Source organism: Indicator indicator, chromosome 5 (genome assembly GCF_027791375.1).
Source record: "Indicator indicator isolate 239-I01 chromosome 5, UM_Iind_1.1, whole genome shotgun sequence".
Taxonomy (NCBI): domain Eukaryota; kingdom Metazoa; phylum Chordata; class Aves; order Piciformes; family Indicatoridae; genus Indicator; species Indicator indicator.
Window position 1 is genome coordinate 18,046,676 of NC_072014.1, and position 14,072 is coordinate 18,060,747.

Sequence of the window (14,072 nt, forward strand, 5' to 3'; positions counted from 1 at the left end):
TTTTTGATATAAATTCAGATGTTCATGACCTCACTTTTCTGATTTTTTTAGAACCACCCAAGTTTACTAAGAAGCTAGAGGTGGCAAAAGTAGTCAAGCAAGGTGACTCAGTGCGGCTTGAGTGCAAAGTAAGTGGATCTCCAGAGATGAAAGTAGTGTGGTTCAGAAATGACCATGAAATTGTTGCCAGTGAAAAATTCCGGACATCATTCATTGACTCTGTGGCTGTGCTTGAAATGAATCATCTCAGTACTGAGGAGAGTGGTGACTACATCTGTGAAGCTCACAACCCTGCCGGCAAGGCCAGCTGTAGCACCAAAGTCACAGTGAAAGGTTAGCTGTCCTCTTGTTCTCTGACTACAATCTACTTTTGCTTGGTAATTTTTCCTCTTGAAAATCCACAGGAGTATGAAATTAATTTCTTAGTTCAGGGCTGCCATTTTCTTCACGTCATGTTTGTTTCTTGATGCCCCCCTTTCCCCCTCTCCTCCAGCAGATGAACAAGAAAGATGTTCTTAATGTAGATGAGTCCTGAGCTAGGTGTTCCCCAGTTCTGTGACTGACAATGTCCAATACAGATCATAGTGACAACTGTTCTATCAAACAGCTGAAATATGAAGAAAAATAATAGACCCAGGCTGATAAATGTCAATTTTGTGCCCCATATTCAAGACTACTACCAGCTAAATGAGACCTGCGCTCTCTGCCATGGGTCCTCTCTCTCTTCACTTTTTGTATAGAGAAGCTAAGAACTCCAAATGCTCACCTACCTGCAAGATTATTTCATTATATGCCCAGAAAATGAGGAAAGTCCTTGACCATTCAGTTGATTTTCTTAGCAGTTTCATTGTGTAGAATCTTGTGTCAGTAAACTCTTTGTTGGTCAAATAGCTCCTTTCTAAAAAGTGTTCCTTTCTTCCTTTGTTAGAACCTCCTGTCTTTAGCAGAAAGCCCTCTCCAGTAGACATAATCAAAGGAACTGAGGTTAGCCTGGAATGTGAGATTTCAGGAACACCGCCATTTGACGTTACCTGGTACAAAGACAGGAGGCAAATCCGCAGTAGTAAGAAGTATAAGGTTACAGCCAAAACCTACCATACAAGCATTCACATTCTTAATGTTGAAGCTGCAGATGTTGGGGAATATCAGTGCAAAGTGCAGAACAACGTAGGAAGCGACACTTGTTTTTGCACTGTGAAGCTGAAAGGTAAAGTATTGGCACATAAGCCTTCTGGAGTGCTTCCAGTGGCACTACGTTGCTTTACATAGTCGTTGTGAGTATTTACTGTAACTGCAATTTCTTCTTCAGAACCACCAAAATTCTTGACTAAAATAAACAGCATGACTGTTGTGGTTGGTGAACCAGTAGAGTTCCAAGCAAGAGTGGAGGGCTCCCAGCCAATTTCTGTGCAGTGGCTTAAAGACAAAGAGGAAATTATTAGAGAAAGTGAAACCACGAAGATCACATTTGTGGAAAATATTGCAACTTTACAACTGGCGTGCACAGAGACAAGCAATGCTGGAAAATACATCTGTCAGATCACAAATGATGCTGGAAGTCGCGAGTGCATGGCTACCTTAACTATTCTAGGTTGGTACAAAGCATAAGTTCACAAAATATTTTTTTTTAAGTTAGGAATTTGGCTGTTTAGTGTGAGCTCTATACTTTGCTTATACCCTTGAGATCAAGACAATCAAAACAGAGACTCATTGTGTCCCAAACAAGCAGTAGTCAGGTTCTTTATTTTCAGTTGTTCCAGGAGTAGAGGTGAAAGCAACCACAGGCCTCTACAATGTGACGGGATCCTGTTGAATGGAATTCTTGCTCCTACCTGCTTGTAGAGTGACAGAGATAACATTTCTCCCCTAGCAGTTTAAAACTGGTTTTCCCTCACTTTGGAAAGCATCTGGAATCTCCAGTGTAGGATGGAAAAATACAGACCTGATAAAATTCTTTACCATCAGATGTGTAACCTCCATCTTATAGTGCTATAATACTTATAGCTAATAGTAATCAAATTCTGTTTTCACCATACACATTACCCATCTCTCTTTCCAGAGCCTGCAGTCATTGTAGAGAAAGCAGAGCCAATGAGAGTTACTATAGGAGACACCTGTACTTTGGAGTGCAAAGTGGCAGGCACACCAGAGCTCTCCACTGGGTGGTTCAAGGATGGCAAAGAACTGACCAGCAGCCAAAAGTACAGAATTACTTTCCTCAATAAAGTATCCACACTTAAAATTATGGCTGCAGAAAAGGAAGATGGTGGATTGTACACTTTTGCAGTGCAGAACGACGTGGGGAAAAGCAGTTGCACAGCATCAGTTGATGTCTTAGGTTGGTTGGGTAGCTTGTCTTCTATCTTTTACAAAAACTTCTGTTTGGTCATATTCTCTTTATTTTCTTCTATTCCTTCTCTTCTTTTCTCTCTAACCATGAATTTATTATGTTTTCTTACACAGATCGAATAATTCCTCCTTCTTTCACAAGAAAACTAAAGGAAACCCCTTGTGTCCTGGGTTCCTCAGCACTGCTGGAATGCAAAGTGTTGGGTTCACCTCCTATTTCTGTTGTCTGGTTCCAAAATGGACTTAAGTTAGTCAGTGGGGAAAAACATCAAATCTCCTTTTCAGATAACCTATGTATTTTAGAAGTCAATTCACTGAGTCACTCAGATACTGGAACTTACACCTGCAAAGCTACCAATGTAGCTGGTTCAGATGAATGTAGCGCTGTGCTGACTGTACAAGGTCAGTATATGATGGTCAGGAACCTCGTTGAGCTATTCTTTCCTCCTCCTTTCTTGAAATTTCCTATAGTCTTTTACAAATATATTCAGGGAACATTATTGACTGGAAAATAAAGATTTTGCTTTTTATCTTCAGTAGGTGTGTGAAAATGCCAGGGTTATGTTGTAGCAACCTGTCTTACCTCTCTTTTTCTTCTGTGCATTTTAGAACCACCTTCTTTTGAGAGGACACCAGAGTCTCTGGATGTCTTGCCAGGCACAAGTATCACTTTTACATGTGTTATCAGAGGAACCCCTCCTTTTAAGGTGAACTGGTTTAGAGGGGCCAATGAGCTTGTGCCAGGGGACAAATGCAATATCTTCTTGGAGGACTCCACTGCAGAGCTTGAGTTATTTGATGTGACTCCTCTCCAAAGTGGCGAGTACACTTGTCTAGTCACTAACGATGCTGGCAGGGCAAACTGTACAACACACCTTACGGTAAAAGGTTTGTAAACATGGTGTCTCTCTACCTACCATAACATTTTGTTTCCTTCCCTGCGTTTGTCTTGTTGCGCTCAATGTTTTTGACTTCTTACCCTTCATTAGAGCCAGCTGTCTTTGTGAAGAAGCTGAGTGATCAGTGTGTGGAGCCTGGTAAGGCTGTCATCCTGGAGGGCACTTACACAGGTAGCCTGCCCATCTCTGTGACATGGAAGAAGAATGGCCGCACCATCACTCAATCTCAGAAGTGTAGCATCACCACTACAGAGAAATCCTGCATCCTGGAAATACTTGACAGCACCAAAGAAGATGCAGGAGAATACACTTGCCATGTTGAAAATGAGGCAGGAAGAGATGTTTGTGAGGCTGTGGTCTCTACCCTAGGTGTGTGCACCCTTTGCTGCATTTTCTTGCCTGTTCTTTTAATTGTATGCTTTCCAAGGCCTGGCAGTATAATGAGCCTATCTAACTGCTTCTCTTTTTTTAGAACCTCCCTATTTTGTTACACACTTGGAACCTCTTGAGGTATCAGTTGGAGATTATACAACATTGCAATGCCGCATTGCTGGAACACCAGAAATCACTGTGTCTTGGTATAAAGGTGATACAAAACTCAGGTCCACTCCTGAGTACAAAGTGTTCTTTAAAGACAACGTTGCTACGCTTATTTTCAACAAAGTGCTTATTAATGACAGTGGAGAATATACCTGCAAGGCAGAAAACAGTGTAGGAACTGCATCTACAAAGGCTCTCTTAACTGTTCAAGGTGATGATTTTATATTAGTTTGCTGCAAATTCTTTTTCTCTTGCAAAAGTATAACAAAATTGCTTCCTAGGGCATATTTATCCTTTATTTGCTTTCTTCTAGAGCGCAAACGACCTCCTTCCTTTGCAAGAAAACTAAAGGACATCGAGCACCCTGTTGGTTTACCCCTTAAATTTATGTGTCGACTCAATGGCTCAGAACCTATTACTGTGACTTGGCATAAAGACGGTGTGCTGCTAAGGGATGACCACAATGTGCACACATCCTTTGTAGATAATGTTGCAGTGCTGCAACTGGTACAAACTGAGATGAATCACACTGGGCAGTACTCCTGCACAGCCACCAACGCTGTGGGCACTGTCACCTCAAGTGCTAGGCTTACAGTGGCAGGTGTGTTGCCTTACAGAAATTTTGCCTGGATCACAGGTTTCTTGTTTCCATGTTCCATGCATGTGATGGTATCTGTGTGTTGAATTGGCTGTTTCATGAGATGCAAATATCACACAGTTTTCTTATGTTTCTAGAACCCAAGCAAGCGCCTGTCTTTGACACCAAACCAGAATCTATTGCTGTGCCTTTTGGAGAAAGTGCTGACTTTGAATGCCACGTTAGTGGAACCCAGCCAATTCACATCACCTGGTCCAAAGATGGTCGGGAGATCCGAACTGGAGGAAACTTCAGTATTACCTTTGCAGACAATACAGCACACCTTCGAGTGCTCAGAGTGGGTAAAGGAGACTCTGGCCAATACACTTGCCAAGCTAGTAATGAAGCTGGGAAAGACTTTTGCTCAGCTCAACTCAGTGTTAAAGGTATTATGATTAAGTCACTTTTGTTTTTGTGTTTTCTTTTTCTTGGGTAAAGAGATCTCTTTGTTACCGAGTCTCATCTTTCACGCTTTCCAGTTTGGAAATACACAGAATGTAGCTTTTCAGAAAGTAAATATATACCATGTGGTGACCTTCTCCTATTATACTGCATGGTAGTAGAAGCCTTTTGTGTCTACAAAATCTCCAAAGGGAAAAGTCTCCCTGTGAAGCTGTTTTTATGGATTTTTGCTTGAATATTAGTGCTTAAACTACAGTCATGGTAGTTTTTACACATAGCAATTCCTATATGGAAAACAGTGATACAGTCAGTACAACTAACTTGCATTTTTAAGCCAACACTGGTGGCTCCTTCAAATTTGCTAAAGATTTCAATTGGAGTCCTGAATTGCTGATTTAATCTAGGCTATGAATCATATAAGTAAGCTGGTGAGGGACTTTTTAGGGTGTCAGGTAATGATAGGACTAGGGGAAATGGAAAAAAATAGAAATGGGTAGATTCAGACTGGATGTTAGGAAGAAATTCTTCATCATGAGGGTGGTGAGGCACTGGAACAAGTTGCCCAGGGAGGTGGTAGAAGCCCCATCCCTGGAGGTTTTTAAGGCCAGGCTGGATGTGGCTCTGAGCCACCTGATCTAGTGTGAGGTGTCCCTGTTGGAACTAGATGATCCTTGAGGTCCGTCCAACCCTAACAATTGTATGATTCTGTGATTCATGCAAAAAATACACTTTACAGATATGTAAGCAAGTGAAGCTGTCCCTACCATGTTTTCTGCACGCTCCTGAGGGTGAAGGGCTTGTCAAATCTTTCATGCTTGCCTTGGGATACTTTCACCTCACAACGGTAACAGCAAAATTTCCCTTGGATTGAGAAGTTTTCTATTTTACAACTCCAGCTGTCTGACACAGCAGGCTCTGGAGTTGACAGAATATTTTTCTAGTTGTCTTTGCCTTCTTTTCTCCATCTTGTGCCTTTTCTTGAGAGGAAACTGAGGATACAATCAGCTGTTGTAGCATGCATAATTTGTTGTGCCCTGATACTTTTGTGCTCCATAACTCTTGCTCAGCAACATAGATTTCACACAGCAAACAGGTATGTGGTCACTCTCTACATACTTACTCTGTTCCGCAGAACCTCCCAAGTTCACCAAGAAGCCTGAAGCTTTGAGGTTCGTGAAGCAGGGGGACACAGTTCAACTTGAATGTAAAATCAGTGGCACACCAGAGATCAGAACCATGTGGTACAAAAGTGACCAGGCACTCCAGGCGAGCGAGAGGTTCCATATGTCCTTTGTAGACTCCGTGGCAATGCTAACCATCTTGGGTGCCAACACTGAAGATGCTGGTGATTACATATGTGAAGCTCATAACTCTGCCGGCACAGCCAGCTGCAGCACTTCAATCGCAGTCAAAGGTCAGCAGCAGATGTCCACATACCACCAGAATCCCTGGATTCTGGGCCCACTCCTAGCTGCACAGACAGTTGGTCGCTGCTGGGGACGTATCTCTCCATCTGCTTTCATATTCAAATGCTGTTGTAGTTAGGCAGCAGACTCCAGGAAGGAAATAGTGGTAGATGTTCAGCACTGTGTGAGCATTCCCTTGTCTCCACATTTAAGTCAGTTACAAGCTGAATAAGTCAAGCTTGTCAGATCACAAGGGAAGCATGGACTAGATGAAGGAGCTGGGAAGACTGCAGCCATCCCTCTGCCTCCTTTCTATATATACAGTTATTCTAGCAGGAATGAAATTTAAGACGGAAGAGGAGGATGTGTGGCTGAGCCTCATTGATGGTAGCTTTCATGACTTGTAAAAGGCAGTGAAAGCTGGAATGTATTTCTGGAGAGAGGGAAGAGAAGCCTTTGGAAAGGAGCACTGAGCGTTCACTCCAAATAGGTGCAGAAGTGTCATAGTGTTTTTGCCCTTTGGCCTTTGAGTGCTAGGATGACTTGCTGGGAGATGCCGGAGGCTTAGCGTTTTTAGAAGTGAGCTAAATATGGGTTTACAAAAATAGGTATAGGCCCCTTCCTGAATATGTTGCCTGCTGCTACTATTCAAAGACACACCCAAGAAAGTAGGCTCATGCAGTATGATGTGATTCTTTTCTTATAGAACCGCCTGTTTTTAGCAAGGTGCCAAGCCCTGTGGACACACTTAAAGGCTCAGATGTTATTCTCCAGTGTGAGATAGCAGGGACTCCACCTTTTGAGGTGGCTTGGTTCAAGGATCGGAGGCAGGTCAGGAGCAGCAAGAAGTTCAAGGTGACAGCAAAGCACTCCGTTGCCAGTCTTCATATTCTCTGTCTGGAATCTCAAGATACTGGAGAATATCAATGCAAAGCTATGAATGAGGTGGGAAGCGACACTTGCACCTGCACAGTGAAATTCAAAGGTTTGTATGGAGGATCAACAGCATCACTGTCCTCTTTATCTCATGTCTGTCCCTCTTCCAAGCAAGCAAGCATGATTAACCCTCCTCTGCATCCTTGTTTTTGCCATCAGAACCCCCACGCTTCACCAAGAAACTGAGTGACACTGCAATATTCATTGGGGAGCAAACAGCCCTGCAGGCAGTGGTAGAAGGATCCCCACCAATATCTGTTGTCTGGCTCAAGGACAAGGGTGAAATTATTAGAGAGAGTGAAAATGTTCAGATGTGGTTCATGGACAACATTGCAACTCTTGAGATTGCCAGTGCAGAGGGAGCTGATGTTGGGAAGTACATCTGCCAGGTCAAAAATGATGCTGGCATGCGGGAGTGCTCTGCCTTTTTACAAGTCCTAGGTGTGTATAGCCTGCTTCACAGGCACTATATCTTACATCTTGTACAATTGCCTCTACCAGCTTTTGGTTTCTGCTTTTATCCCGTGCTCACTGCTTTGTGGGTAGACTTCCTGGTGACACACTGACCCCTTCCTTACTATTTCAGAACCAGCAGTCATCTTAGAGAAGACTGAGCCAATCACAGTAATGGCTGGCAATCCTTTTACCTTGGAATGCAAAGTAGGAGGAACACCTCAGCTTACCACCAAGTGGTACAAAGATGGCAGAGAACTAAGGAGTGACCGCAAATACCAAATTACCTTTTTCAACAATGTATCTACGTTGAAAGTCTTTTCTGCAGACAGGGGAGACAGGGGCTTGTATACTTTTGAGGTGCACAATGAGGTGGGAGACAGCAGCTGCACTTCTTCAGTTGATGTTACAGGTTAGCTCTGGGTCTTTGTTTTTCATGACTGTCAATAAAGGAAGCTTTTTTTTAAAAAAAAAAAAATTGTGTTCCTCTGAAAAATACTCAGCCATTTTTTCCCCATTCTTCTGCCTTGTCCTACATAGATCATCTTGTTCCTCCTTCATTCTCAAGAAAACTAAAGGAAACAAAGGGGGTGCTGGGATCCTCAGTGCTTCTGGAGTGCAAAGTGTCTGGCACACCCCCCATATCTGTGGCCTGGTTTCAGGATGGGAATGAGATTGTTAGTGGAGAAAAATATGAAATCTCATTATTGGATAATGTTTGTGCTTTGAAACTGAATGCCCTGGATGTCACAGATACAGGACCATATACCTGTGTGGCAACCAATGTGGCTGGATCTGATGAATGCAGTACCTTCTTGACTGTACAAGGTCAGTGGAATTATGCTGCAGCCCCTTCAACAAAATTCTTCTACTTTCTTCTCTCTTCCTGTTCTCTGGTTTTCTGTTGTTTTCTTTTCATGGTTGTGTGTGTTTGGTTTTGTTTTTTCTCAATCTTTCTTTTCTCTTTTTGACTCAAACTTACTCTAGTTTTCCTGCCTCACAGAGACTCTTCTATTAACATCTTTCTTCCTCTTCACATCTTTGCATGATCTTTAGAACCACCTTCTTTCATGAAGACACCCGATCCCCAGGAAGTTTTGCCTGGATCAAGTGTGGCATTCACCAGCTACATCAAGGGCACTACTCCCTTCAAAGTGGCCTGGTTCCGAGGCATCAGGGAGCTGATGCCAGACAGCAACTGTTCCATCTCTCTGGATGAGTCTGTGTCACAGCTGCAGCTGTACAATGTGGAGCCAGACCAAAGTGGTGACTATGCCTGCGTAGTCACAAATGATGCTGGCAGTGCCTCATGCACAACTCAGCTCTTTGTGAAAGGTGTGTTTGTGCGTGTATGTGTACAAGGTATCTCCTTTCTGCCTGCAGCACTGCCACATCTGTCCCTCTCACTACTGACCTATGCCTCCCCACAGAGCCTGCAGTCTTTGTGAAGAAACTGAGTGATTTCAGTGTGGAGCAGGGGAAGTCCATTGTGCTGGAAAGCAGCTACACAGGCACCCCTCCCATCTCAGTCACCTGGAAAAGAAATGGCATGCCCATTGCTCAGTCTCCACGCTGTAGTGTAACAGCTACTGAAAAATCTGGCATTCTTGAAATCTTCAATAGCACCAAGAGTGATGAAGGCGAATACACCTGTGAGGTGGCAAATGAGGCAGGTGGTGATGTTTGCCACAGCCTTGTATCCATCTTAGGTAAGCATCACACCTGGCCCCCTAAAGCACCCCAGTGATGCTCCACATCTGCTCACCATGCTCTCTCCTTCCCTAGAACCACCCTATTTTGTCACACATCTGGACCGTGTAGAAGTGAAGATTGGCGAGCCCTTGATCTTAAAATGCCAGATTGGTGGTGCACCAGAAATCAAGGTGTCCTGGTACAAGGATGACACCAAGCTCAGATCAACACAGGCTTACAAGATGCACTTCAAGAATAATGTAGCCACACTGGCATTCTCCACCGTGGAGGATACTGATATTGGAGAGTATATCTGCAAAGCAGAAAACAGCGTTGGCTTTGCCACCACCACAGCTTTGATTGCTGTTAAAGGTGATGGGCCAAGCACCACTCTTTTCTGGGGTAGTCTGTAGGAACTCTTTGTTGTCTACGGAAAGGGGTTCTTTTTAATTTCAGAGTTAGTTAATTCTAGATTGACAGGATGGCTTCCTATTTATAGTGGTGATTATTATTGTTTTGCAGAACGCCAACTTGCCCCTACATTCACCAGAAAACTGAAAGATATTCAGGAGGTGGTTGGTGCCCCGGTGACATTTGATTGCCGTATAAATGGCTCAGAGCCTATCCAAGTGTCTTGGTACAAGGATGGGGGTCTCTTAAGCGACAGTGATAACGTGCAATCAACCTTCTTAAGCAATGTTGCAACTCTCCAGATCTTGCAAACTAGTATGGATTACTGTGGCAAATATACTTGCTCAGCCCAAAATGCTCTGGGAACGGCATCTTGCAGTGCCAAACTCCTCCTCACAGGTTTGTAGCTGTAACATCTTTTTAACGTCTTTGCTCTTTTATTTCTTCAACCTTTTTTAACACTCTACCCATTGTATGGTGGCCAGGGATTATGGGCATAGAATGGTGAGGAGGGTTTGGTGGTGAACTCTACCATGCATTCCTCTTTTCAGAACATCTACAACCTCCCTTCTTTGACATCAAACCAGTATCTATCGATGTGGCGCAAGGGGAAAGTGCAACTTTTAAGTGCCACTTGACTGGCTCTTCTCCTATGAGGATTACTTGGACCAGAGACAACAGAGAGATTCGCCCAGGGGGCAATTACAAGATGACACTGGTGGAAAATACAGCCAGCTTGACGGTCCTAAAAGTTGGCAAAGGGGATGCTGGACTCTACACATGTACTGCTAGCAACAGTGTTGGAAAGGACGCATGCGCAGCTCAGCTGGCAGTACAAGGTATTGCTGTGAGCTTTAGTGTTCATGAGGCTTTTCTTTGCAAGACAGACAAGTGGAAAACAAAGTTCTGAATGCAGATATGTGTGAAACTAACAACCTTTACAGGAGGCTACAGTGAGATGTCTTATTTCATTTAAATATTGTTCTAGTCTTAAAAATGCATTAATCTTTCTTCTGTTCTGGTGTAGTGCATGATCTGTCTTATCAAAAGGATCATTGCATTGAAATGTGAACTTGGTCTTAGCACCACATTGCACTTTTATGAATGGCCCTGCTGATCAGCAAAATCTGTCCTTAAAGATTTCTTCAGTAGTGACATTCATTAAGTTGCCTAGATGAGGGAAAGGTAGTTGAGAGAAACAGTTCACTTATAGACTTAAACTTATTTTTACTGGATGCGCAGCTTCTGCAAACAGTGTTACTCCACATAGTGTGTGCATCTTATACATTTCAATGATCTAATTTTATGATGGCATTGAACTGTCCTTGCTAGAAGTGACAATTGGACATCAGTGTCATTTCCTCAGTGTAGGTGGAACATTGGATTTATTTATAGCTGTTCGGGATATCTCATTATTTCTGACTTTATATGAAGAACGAGTTTAAAATACACTACATAAACTTGGTACGAATTTGAGGGGGGAGAAACAAAAGCACTTCAAGAGTAAATATTGTCGCTTTTACTCTCTATGACAACACAAGAAGCTGAACTACCACTAGCAAGATTTTTTTAATAATAGCTCATGAAAGTATCTCTATCTATCTATCTATACACTATATTCTATCCATAAGGATTTTTCTTGGTGAAAGTGGGAATAGCGTAGCAGACTGAATTACCTGTGAATTCAGTAGCAAGCAGGGATGCTGTTATTATATAGCTTGACTTACAAAAACTGGTGAAAGATTGTAGCAAAAAATCTAACCTTTTAAAAAGATTTAAAGATTGTTTCCACCAGAATCACAAATCTGGTTTTCATTAATGATAACATTGCTAATAGGTTACTTGACTGAAATTACCATTCACAAAATCATCCCAGTTGACTGTATTTATTTGCTTAATCTTCAACTCTTTATTCCTAAAAGCCTGATTTTTTTCCCCCAGGATTATAATTTTCTTTTTTGATCCTGAACTTACTTTGGCACTAACTTGAATCCTTTAGAATTTGTACAGTTTCCCCAGGGCTGTAAAATTAATGATGTTCACTTTCAACCAGATTCCACAGAGCTTGGAAGAGCAACACCTTGTGTGCATTGTTTTGCATGTATTTAACTTGAGCAGATGCTATCTCACTTCTATAACACACAGCCTTCTGTTTGTGGAATTAAGATCTCTTGTTCAATTGACCTTGAAGAATTTTATTAACATGTGGTGTTACCAATCTTTCGCTTTATCAGTTGCTTTAGGTTCTAGAAGCTGCTTTACATTCTAAGTATATACATAACTCGTATATCCTCATTTTTGGAACGGAATGGAATTAGAGTGTGACTACTCAGAGACTGTTACTATGCAGATAGACAATCAACTCTTCTCCAGAGTGAAATCTGATAGTAAATTACTAAGGTTCCAAGAGTCCTTGTGTTAAAAAGCCATCTTTTCTATTTTTAGAAACTCAAAGGATGTTTTCTAACTAGCAACACAGGATGTTCTGCAAATGTCCCACAGGTTGAAGTAACCTACAATAAAATATTCTTCCTATGCTTTATAGGCAGATGCACAAAAAGGCACTTCACCCTGTTGTGCAGAGACATTGCTTTATTGTGCCCACATTACCACCTCTTTGATTTGTAAGCATTCATTCCATCTTGTGATTCTGAATCATCCATACGATACTTTTGATGAAAAGCGTCAAATCTCCTCTCCTTTCTTTACAGAACAAAACATAACCATTCCGTTTATTTTTTAGTCACAGGACCTTTAACATCAATTTCTGTAACACCAGTCATCTCACAGTTCTTCCCAGCATGATTATTTTGAACCTCTTTCATTTGCTGCTTAAGCTTCTTCACTTTTATTCTTGATATGCACATTTTTTCTTTCTCTCTCTTTGTGTGGTTGGTTGGTCGGTTTTTTTGGTTGGTTGATTTGGTTTGGGTTGTTGGTTTGTTTTTGGTTTGGGTTTTTTTTTTTGTCTTTACAATAAATGTATGAAGGGGTATAATGCAGATATATTCATTGACTGTATCAACTGTTAATGACGTATTAAGATATCAAGCAGTTGCTATAATGCTCAGCATCAAGGGTCTTAATAATATTTCTTGTCTGAATGGTTTGGATTCCCACATTTTACATCAGGCATTTTGATTACTGATGTATTGCAAGAGGATATTACTTAAAGAAAAACACACATGTCAATTGATCTGTACTGAATACACAGAAGGAGAAGTAGAGTGGAACAATAAAACAAGGATAAATTAATTGAAATACAGACAGAGAACTTGTTTGCTTCCTAATCTAGAGTTTGGACTAGCTTGAAATAATTAAAAAAAAAGTTATAGCAATTGCAAAATGGGATATTTTCATAAGTCCCCAAACACTACATTTTCTGTTTATCCAAAGAATCAAGACAGTTTAAAGCATCATCTCCCCTTTTTGGCTTTCCAGAACCACCAAGGTTTATTAAGAAACTAGACTCCTCAAGACTTGTGAAAGAGCACGATTCCACTAAGTATGAGTGCAAAATAGGTGGATCTCCAGAAATCAAAGTCACCTGGTACAAAGGTGAAACTCAGATCCATCCTAGTGAAAAATACAGCATGTCCTTTGTGGATTCAGTGGCAATCATTGAAATTCACAACCTCAGTGTTGAAGACAGCAGTGATTATACTTGTGAAGCTCAGAATCCGGCGGGTAGTGCAAGCACCACTACTTCACTGAAAGTGAAAGGTCAGAATCCCAGTTCTTTCCTTATCTTTCTATCTGTATGAGCTCTGCTTTGTAGAAAAGCTGTTAAATACCGCTTTCTTTAGTTAGAGTGGCCAAAACCTGTCTGAAAAGATGGCAGATCTCTTCCCTGTTTGATATGCTGTGGGAGATCTTTCTCATTTATGGAATTTCTTTGCTATTCAACATCACTTGAATCTCTAATCTCCTTTGCTCAAATAACACAAACTTTAACTCCTTCCCCCTCCTTTTTTTTTCAGCACCCCCCATTTTCACCAAGAAGCCCCATCCAGTCCAAACTTTGAAAGGCTCCGATATTCACCTGGAATGTGAGCTTCAGGGCACTCCTCCCTTCCAGATTTCATGGTATAAAGACAAACGAGAAATTCGGAGCAGCAAGAAATATAAGGTTATGTCTGAGAACTACCTAGCTAGTATTCACATTCTCAGTGTGGATACTGCAGATGTTGGTGAATATCACTGTAAAGCTGTAAATGATGTGGGAAGTGACTCCTGCACTGGCTCTGTAACTCTACGAGGTTTGTATAAAGATTGGCACCCTCTTGACATTTCATTGTCCCTGTCATTCTCCTCCTACGTTTCCAGTCCTGGTGTGGTTTTTTTACT

General features: G+C 41.8%; 1 protein-coding gene across 1 annotated transcript in view; it reads left to right on the forward strand.

Moving 5' to 3' along the window:
- The window catches only part of TTN (titin), a 242,357-nt gene that overhangs the window by 63,137 nt on the left and 165,148 nt on the right, over window positions 1-14,072 (forward strand). The window contains exons 64-85 of the mRNA XM_054381468.1: window positions 52-333; window positions 929-1,207; window positions 1,310-1,591; window positions 2,060-2,338; window positions 2,464-2,751; window positions 2,959-3,237; window positions 3,339-3,617; window positions 3,721-3,999; window positions 4,102-4,389; window positions 4,524-4,811; window positions 5,960-6,241; window positions 6,940-7,218; window positions 7,329-7,610; window positions 7,756-8,034; window positions 8,163-8,450; window positions 8,679-8,957; window positions 9,053-9,331; window positions 9,408-9,686; window positions 9,837-10,124; window positions 10,277-10,564; window positions 13,167-13,448; window positions 13,706-13,984. Of these exons, the coding sequence (XP_054237443.1) occupies window positions 52-333; window positions 929-1,207; window positions 1,310-1,591; window positions 2,060-2,338; window positions 2,464-2,751; window positions 2,959-3,237; window positions 3,339-3,617; window positions 3,721-3,999; window positions 4,102-4,389; window positions 4,524-4,811; window positions 5,960-6,241; window positions 6,940-7,218; window positions 7,329-7,610; window positions 7,756-8,034; window positions 8,163-8,450; window positions 8,679-8,957; window positions 9,053-9,331; window positions 9,408-9,686; window positions 9,837-10,124; window positions 10,277-10,564; window positions 13,167-13,448; window positions 13,706-13,984 (6,207 nt within the window). The remainder of the gene's footprint in view (window positions 1-51; window positions 334-928; window positions 1,208-1,309; window positions 1,592-2,059; window positions 2,339-2,463; window positions 2,752-2,958; window positions 3,238-3,338; window positions 3,618-3,720; window positions 4,000-4,101; window positions 4,390-4,523; window positions 4,812-5,959; window positions 6,242-6,939; window positions 7,219-7,328; window positions 7,611-7,755; window positions 8,035-8,162; window positions 8,451-8,678; window positions 8,958-9,052; window positions 9,332-9,407; window positions 9,687-9,836; window positions 10,125-10,276; window positions 10,565-13,166; window positions 13,449-13,705; window positions 13,985-14,072) is intronic.